The 8965-nt window shown below is 35.3% G+C and overlaps 1 protein-coding gene across 2 annotated transcripts; it reads left to right on the top strand.

The window, feature by feature from the left end:
* LOC109714284 (mRNA-decapping enzyme-like protein) lies at positions 1908-8168 on the top strand. 2 transcript variants are annotated; one of them, XM_020238840.1, is made up of 8 exons: positions 1908-2212; positions 2300-2340; positions 2617-2666; positions 4130-4274; positions 4439-4495; positions 5081-5210; positions 6732-7232; positions 7865-8168. In XM_020238840.1, the coding sequence occupies exons 1-8, from the start codon at positions 2054-2056 to the stop codon at positions 7919-7921; spliced, it is 1140 nt and encodes a 379-aa protein (XP_020094429.1). In that variant the 5' UTR covers positions 1908-2053; the 3' UTR covers positions 7922-8168. The 2 variants fall into 2 exon arrangements, with proteins under 2 accessions (XP_020094429.1, XP_020094440.1); XM_020238851.1 differs by having other exon boundaries at positions 1909-2212; positions 5084-5210.

Below are 8965 nucleotides of genomic sequence, written 5' to 3'. Positions count from 1 at the left end.
CCCTATTTTTTTTAATATTATCGAAATCCTATTTCATGTATTCATTTTGTATGTTGAACTATTAGACAATTTTTTGTATCAAATTTTTGATAATATTTTATAAAAATTAAACTATAGATCGCATGATGTTAAGAATTTCAATTAGCTCGTTTAGGGCTTGAGCTCACTCGACTTAAAGTTAGACTTGCTTGAGCTTAGCTCGAGTTAATTTTAAGCCGAGCTTGAGCCTAAATTTAGGCTCAAAATTAATTTCAGGCTAAGCTTGAGCTAAGATAAGCTCGCTTAAGCTCGACTCTTTTCCACCCCCACCTGCAGACCAGCCGGGTTCCGCATGGCTCACATCTCATTTACGGGCCATACGGCCCAGCATGGGATGCTCTAGGGTAACGCCATGCTACACGGTATGGCCCATCCAAGTCGCGCTTACCACGCTGGCATGGTTCAGCATTTCTTTTTTCTTTTTAATACTTTATCTTTTTAATAAATGCAATTATATCATTTTAAAATTATCTAAAAAAATTAAATAAATAATTATAAATTTTATAATATTAATATTACAAAAAATTTGAAAATAAAATAAAAAATTTAAAAAATTTAAAAGTATATTAAAAAAAAAGCTTTGGTCCTTGGTTGCCGCCCTCTTATACTGGAACCGGGTCCCTCCTCATTGGGGTCCCAAGGAGGGGAATGGGAAACCGGCAATGGGAAAGGAGGATCAAAGTTCCTAAAAGCCCAACATCCCCCACCCTCATATATTAGTAGAGGAATTCTACACTGTCGTATTTGTACCACCTCATCAATAACAAGTCAGTCATATTTCTTCTTTTCAAACAAAAGTACAATAAAAATATATTTTTATAATCATGATGGGATATATATTTTAAAAAAAAGATATTTGATTGGCTTGTTACGCTACGTTACCAATATACCCATTGTATTCTAGAATTTTTCCATATATTATTAGAAAAAAAATAATAATCTCGATAATAGTTAAATTGTTGGAGGCATTAAATTGTACTCCTATAATTTTGTAGATTAATTTTTTTTTTAAAGGTAACTAAAAAAACAAAGAAAATATTAGTACCGTGCTGTCCGCATCGGTGGGCCATCCTAGGCTGCAATCCAAAAAATTTGGCTCAGTATGACACGACCACGATTAGCATTCATGGTAGGGCGGAACAGTTTATATTACACGTCTGGTTAGGGAGACTTTTGTTTCGCTGAAACTGAATTTTCGGTTGAAGTGGAATTAAGTAAAATTTATTTCTTCCCTACTATTTATTTTTATATTTATGAAAATAAAAATTCTTTAATTTTACTGTTTATTTGAAAAGAAGTGAATGATGTAAAATTATAATTTATGTATAAATATTAAATAATAAATAACTTGATAAATAATAAATTATAATGTAATAAATAAAAACAATATAATTATATTTTTATATAATTAAAAATTTTAATAAAAAAATAACTAAATGATTTTTATGTAAATTATAATAATATAATAATAATATTATAAAGTAAAATTAAATATTAATACTTAATCAATCAAATTTTATTATATTTTAAATGTACAAACTAGACTAAAAAAATATATTAAAACTTAACAAATTAATTTTTATCGTATTTAAATATACAAACTAAATAAAAAAAATAGTTTTTATTATATTTTGGATAACTTAAATTTGGACACCCTTCACCACTAGCACTTATTAAACAGACAAGCCCTTGTTGTGGGTATTGGTACAGCGGGTGTAGTCAACAGTTCTCGGCTATTTGACAGTGATAGGTGGGGCCCAGTGTCAGCGTGACATGGTCGGGTTACACCGAGAGCAACTAATCGCGTCAATTTGCGCGCACATCGCGAAGCCTCCATTTCCTCAAAAAGCAACCCGATCGAGCGGACCCACCTCCCCCTTCTCCGTACGGCTCCACCCTCCTCCTCATTCTACACCAACCCTTTCTTCTCTCTCTCTCTCTCTCTCTCTCTCTCTCCATGGACTCGTCGCCTCCCTCGCGCTCGGGTTAGGGTTTCCTCTGGCGATCGGCGACCATGTCGCAGAACGGGAAGCTGATGCCCAACCTCGACCAGGAGAGCACCAAGGTGCTCAACCTCACCGTGCTCCAGCGGATCGACCCCTTCGTGGAGGAGATCCTCATGACCGCGGCGCACGTCACCTTCTACGAGTTCAACATCGAGCTCAATCAATGGGTAATCGATGCGTTAATCCCCCTTGATTCGGTCGATTTTGGGTTTGCAATCGGCTAATTAGGGTTTTCCTGTTTTCTATTTGGGTAGAGTCGGAAGGACGTGGAGGGATCGTTGTTTGTCGTTAAGAGGTGAGTGCGATCTCAACGATTGAATTGTTGTTCTACTTGTTTGATTTTGTTTTTGTTTTTTTTTTTTTATATCTCGACTTTTAATTCCCTGTGATCGAAGTAATTAATCCTTCAGTTCTCTATGAATCCCTTTAATTAAGATCATGCGGGTGAGTATTGCTTAATTTGTGTGTGGACCCCAATTCCCGTATGCTTATTTATTATGTCTTTTTTATAATTTTGAAAATTTTCTTGGAAGATCAAAGCAGTGAAATAGGTCAAGTGCATAATTTGCAGGAATACACAGCCTAGATTTCAGTTCATTGTCATGAACCGACGAAATACAGGTTTGGAACTCAGATCCTACTATTTTTTCCTTTGTTGTAAGATGAAATATGATATTGTACTATTTGGACTTTTTAGTTCTGCTATGGTAATTTATTTTTAGAGGATCACTAAGGTAAAGTCTTCATGGATGTTATACACTCTGTCTTCCTTTTCAATGTTTGGTTCTATCTTGATGAATGTTATTTATAGTTCCTGATTAGTCTTTAATAGTTGAATAATAGTTGATTTAGCTCATATATGATATGCTGCATCTGCATGCAAACTTGGAGCAACCCTAATGATCAGACTTGATTTGACTTCTGCCATATGTTTTTGTCAGTGTTTTAAATATCCATAGTGGCCGCTATAGTAGATTTTATGTGCTACCACTACGCCATAATCTCTAAGGCGGAATTTAGCAGATCAGATTCATAGCGGCCGCTTTAGCGGCATAGGGCCCGCTAAAGCGGCCGCTATAGAGCGGTTGGAAAGCGGGCGTTATGAGCACAAAACTTAAAAAAGTGCAAACAGGTTAAAACATTTAAAGTTAATCTTAATAGATAATGACTTTAAATATGTATAGGTTTGCAATACAAAAAAAGGAATGATTAGTTGTCTTTTCTTCAAAATTTTATCTTTTCTTTAAAATTATATATATTTTTTGATAAGGTACACAAACATATTAAGTTTGTTTTTATGAAACCCACTATTGGTTCATAGTGTCCGTTACGGCGCCCGCTATCCGCTTTCCGCTATGAGACCCTGCAAATGCTATGTGCCCGCTCTCTGGTTCTCTGCTATTTACAACCTTGGTTTTTGTAAAGAAAAAAGTTTAATATAATTGTGAAAATAACAAAGAGATCTAATCATCCTTATCTTTTTTCATGAGATTCCTGGTGAATACTTTTTCTGACAATATCCTAGAGGTGTATGCTAGAGTGCCTAGGTTGATATGTAGATGGAGGATATGATTTAACAGAACCTGATCAACAGAAGAAGTCTTCTACATATCGACCTAAACATTCAAATTATGTGTTTGTTTTTTAGTTATTTATCTAATGAACAATGACCATTTGATGGCTTTTATGGTTCATTGGAGGTTAAATATTAATTCTGTGATGCTCTATCTGTTCTATCTGTAATAGTGTGCAAGTTGTACCATTTAGTTATAATCAATGCATCTTCAGAAGTATAATAATGTTGATTAGCACTTGTATACATGAATTAGTAACATCTATTTTTCATTATCATTCTGCTTAGCTTGTTGATGACACTCTGATGGCAAAGTATGTTGGAAACTTCTGAAATAATTGAATTTGCAACAACGTAATATGTTTCAGATTATAGCTTGTTATTCAAGCAGTGACTGTTGGTTCTGTAGGAAATGGAAGCATCTTTTTCTAGGCTGGATAGCCCAACTTGAATTTCTTGCATTTTACTGTACTGTGGATGTTGTTATAAAGTGATTTCCTTTTGCAAACAGATAATCTGGTGGAGGATCTATTGGGAGATTTTGAGTATGAAGTCCAAGTTCCATATATATTATACAGAAATGCAGTGCAAGAAGTTAATGGAATATGGTTCTACAACTCTCTTGACTGTGAAGCCGTTGCAAATCTTTTCAGTAGGTAGTAGTTTTATGCTCTCTCAGTTGCTGCCGTTCGAGGTGCCGTTCCGTATATTTACGTTTATCCAAATTGCATGTGTTTATGCCGTAATGTTAGATAAGATTCAATTTAAATTTCAATCTTTTCTGTTGTTTAACAATATTGATTTGGTATCTTTTATGTAGGATACTCAACGCATATTCAAAGGTTCCTCCAAAACCCAAAGTATCGACAAACAAAAGGTACCGTGAGATATTATTGCATCGATTTAATTCAAAGTTTCAAACTAAGAAGTGGGATATGATGTTAGTTATGTTTTCTGGATGGTAGAAGTAGAATAGGATGTAAGTTATGTTTTCTGGAAAGAAGTAAACTAAGAAGTAGAATATGATGTTAGTTATGTTTTCTGGATGGTAGAAGTAGAATAGGATGTTAGTTATGTTTTCTGGATAGAAGTAGAATATGATGTTGGTGATGTTTACTGGATAGTAATGGTATTATGGCTTTGCGTTTTTCATAATTCTGATCAGTTTGAAATTCTGGTTTCTGCACAAATTTTTTTCTGATATATCCCTCAGCATAAAATTGAAATAAAGCTATTTTTGTTATTATTTGATCAATCATAACAAAATATACTTATAATGTAGACTTTTTAGCACAATATAATTATGAGGACTTCTGAATTGCTATTAAAAGTTAATTTTAGACAAATATCCTCTTCTTGCACAGCTTAAATGCATGTCTGCATGTCTCATCTTGGTTTTAATGAATATTGCCCTTTTGCAAATATATACTCATGAAATTGTTATTTGTCAATGTGCTTGAAGTAGCGAGTTTGAGGAACTGGAAGCTGTGCCTACTTTGTCTGTGATCGAAGGCCCTCTAGAACCACCAACAACGGCTACCTCTACAGCTGTTCCAGATGCGCCTGATGACTCCTTTGTGAACTTCTTCACTGTATGTATACATGCACAACCCTTATTCCATTGCCTGTCATTTGTCCCTTCGGTTAGAAGTTTCACGAAAGTACATGGCAGCTCATACTACATTATTGGTGCTTCTACATGTCTACCCCTGTAAAATTTGACTTTCAATCTACATCCGATGAAAGTGTGATAGAAGAATACCCTTATTTTAAGTTGAGGAATCAAAAAACTAGCAGGGGCAAAATTTGGTTCAAATCACGAAAATATTTTCAATGAGTAATTTTACGAGTACAATGGTATATATGTAGAAACTAAGCCTCTGAAGAACATAGACAAGAATTTAGATCTTGCAGGGGCATATAGCTAAGTAGAGAACTTTTGTAGGGTATATGACTACACATACTACTTTCATTCATACTAGTAAAGTAACCGCGCTGCGCTGTGGGTTGGTAGTATTTCAGACAATTAAGATATATAGTTATTAAAATTTTGAAATTAAAAAATTATAACTAAAAAAAGAAAACAATAGTCTTATGTATATTATAAAAAATAACTTTTTTATTAATATTTTCTTAATTTTATTTAAAAATTCAATCAAATTTTTAGTTTTGATAGTTATTTTATAAATAATTTTTTTAACTAAAAAGTTAAAGTTGGAGGACTTATTTCAAATTGAAGAATATGTGAGGGTATCTTTGCCTTGTTAAAATTGATTGGAGAAAGAGAAACTATTATATGCACCTAGTGTATATTTATATTCCATACACCGCAACTTATATTAGATGATTAATATTCTAATACCAAAATTTAATTAAATATATATGGTCTAATAATTAAAATTATATTTGATGGATTAATTTTAAAATCACTATTCAAGGATTTTAGGCATGTGGTGTATGTAGAAATATACACTTGGTTTAGAGAATGTTTAATAGAATACACTCATAGTTCCAAGAGAAAGAAGAAATTTTTGCTTGCATTTGGTGCATACTAATGCTCCATACACCGCACAAAATGGATGATTTATAGAATAATTTGATAATTAATATTGTAAAATAAAGTCTAATAATTTAAATCATATTTGATGAATTAATTTAAATTCTCTATTAAAAGATTTTAGGCTTGTGGTGTATGTACAAATATACACTTAGTTTAAAGAATGTTTAATAGGATGCACTCATAATTTCAAGAGGAGAGAAATTTTTGCTTGCACCTAGTGCATACCAATGCTTCATCCACCGCACAAAATATTAGATGATTGATGAAGTATTTGATAATTAATATTATAAAATAAAATATTATATAATATATGTGATATATAAAATATCTAAATAATTTATTGTACTATAGAAATTTATCTTTGATGCACATTGAGTCAGTTTATGATGAACCAGGCGCGTCCAAAACTTTTATTGGATATGTGGCCAATTCCTATTGGTTTATGCCTTTATGAGCAACGTGGCTCTCTCCCAAAACATTTTGTTGATGTGGCATAACCGTCAAATAGTGTATGTATAGATATCTTGACAAGAAATTGTTTTGCAACTGACAGGCGGCTACAAATATTGGTAATGCATCAAACTCAGCAAATGCTGCACCATTGAATGTTGCACCTAAACCTGCCCCTACTATCCCTTTATCTACCCACCCACCGGTTGCCGCTCCCTCACCAATGCCACCAGTCCAGCCTTCCCCTCCTCTCCAGCCCTCATCCACTCCTCTAATGCCCCTTCTTGACACTACACTTCATGAATCTGTAAAAACTGGCAGCAGCAGTAGCAGCCGTCCTGCGGATCTCGTAAAGCCTTCTTTTTTCTCTCCCATTCCACCTGCATCTTCTGCTCATCTGATGATGCCGCCCATGATGTCACCGTCGATGCCAACCGCCCCTCCGCTCCACCCTCCCGTGACCATGCAGCGGCCGCCGCCGTATGGCACTCCTTTGCTTCAGCCCTTCCCACCTCCTGCCCCATCACCATCCCTCACCCCGGTCCATGGAGGTCCTGTTATCACAAGAGACAAAGTTCGTGATGCATTGAATAGGCTTGTGCAGGTAAAGATAAATTCCTTTGCTTTCTCTGTTCATCAACTCAAGACCGCGTGTAACCAGTACAAAAAGTTCTTGTGTCCCAGTAGAGCATTGATCCCTGACATTTTCAATTAAGTACTTAATACCTGGACTAAAACCTCGACTTTCTCATATATTGCAATTTCATCACTGTTTTGTGTAAAAGTTGAAATGTCGATAGTCATTCTATAGGAGTAGAAGTAGAATGGTGATTTTACTCAAAACATATACTTTTTTAGCAGTCAAGGATGGACTTGCAATATACGAGAAAGACAAGGGAGTAAAGTGTTGAAGTGAAAAGTTCAGGAGCCAAATTGTGATTGATGTAGTGTGCAGACAATTTAAACATTTTACCCGGATAAGCATTTCATCAAGTATTATAAATTTATAATGGTAGTTTTCACTCTTTCTTATGAGGGGGAAGATGAGATGATTCTTAGTTGTTCATATGGGACGTGCCGGCTTCTCATGTTGTTATTAGTGAACATGAACCTTAACCTAGCTGTGTACTTGGTCATATTGTTGCGGGAAATGGTATTTATCATTTTGGTTGGAATAGATTGCATCTTTACCATCTTTCGAAGTCATATGCAGTATCTAATGTTCCCCTCTTGCAGAATGATCATTTTGTGGACATGGTATATAGGGAGATTCTGAGTGCGCATTATTCATGACTCAAGACGGAGGGGATTTTCCTCTCCAAATATGCTGTGTTCTGTTCAGGCCAGAGTTTATTTAGTGACTATATAGGGTCTCTGCTTAATTGTATATTGTGCGGAAGTTGTATGGCTTTTACTTACCGGACCTTTTTGTTTTCTTTTGTTCTCCCGTCTGTAAATGGTAAAAACCAACTGTTTGATATGGTCTGAATTGAGGGGTATTCCGATTTTGCATAAAGAGCTTTTGTTTGCCGGTTGTGTTCGTGGCGGTTAGGGAAAATTTGATTGTGACGGTCAATGTCTGCTCGAGATTGTTTGAGCGTTTGGGAACTAGCTATGTTCAGTTGTCACCAATCATTTTTTTCACTAGTAACACATATCTGCACCACCCCAAAATGTTTTAAGGGTGCTCATGAGATGTGATCTCGTAACCTGTTGCTGATAAGCAGCAGAAACATCCCACGGGCAGGATTGTCTTGCGAATGGAGCTGTAGAGAAAACGGGTACATGCATGCTTGATAGCTCTTATCTCCATATGGTGTTGAGCCGAGCTGTGTTCGATTTCGGCATGCTGCATTTTTTTTCAAGAGGTGAACAAAAATAAGGGGAACCTGGATCTTCAGAAATATCCCCGCTTCAATTGGTCAAGCAGAGTTGTTTTGCCATCTTCTTTAGCATGAATCTGCTTCCAAGATTGTGGCGAAAGGCTGGGAGTGGCATTGTTTTGTGTGCGCGCTATTTTTTTTCCCCTTTTGTTACTTTTTTTGTTTTCTTGATTATCAATCAGCCGGCATTTTTTTTTGTACATTAATTACAAACAACGGAGTTAGATAAATCATGTCCTATAATATGACCGGACATGCATGAAGCGCATTAAGCCGGAATTGTCCCGCCAGCTTTTATAATATGCAATGTAACGTAGGCTTTTAGAATCTACAGTAAGATTGCAGACTTCGAAGGAAATATCCTGATCGACTTCAACCGGTGTGTAATACTTGTAGAATGTCAGTCCAAACGTATCTGCGAGCAAGTGTTGAAAGCTATTAATTTTTCTTCTGC

Source organism: Ananas comosus, linkage group 1, assembly GCF_001540865.1.
Source record: "Ananas comosus cultivar F153 linkage group 1, ASM154086v1, whole genome shotgun sequence".
Classification (NCBI taxonomy): Eukaryota; Viridiplantae; Streptophyta; class Magnoliopsida; order Poales; family Bromeliaceae; genus Ananas; species Ananas comosus.
The sequence above is the reverse complement of the archived record's forward strand: the minus strand, read 5'-3'. Positions and strand labels throughout refer to the sequence as shown.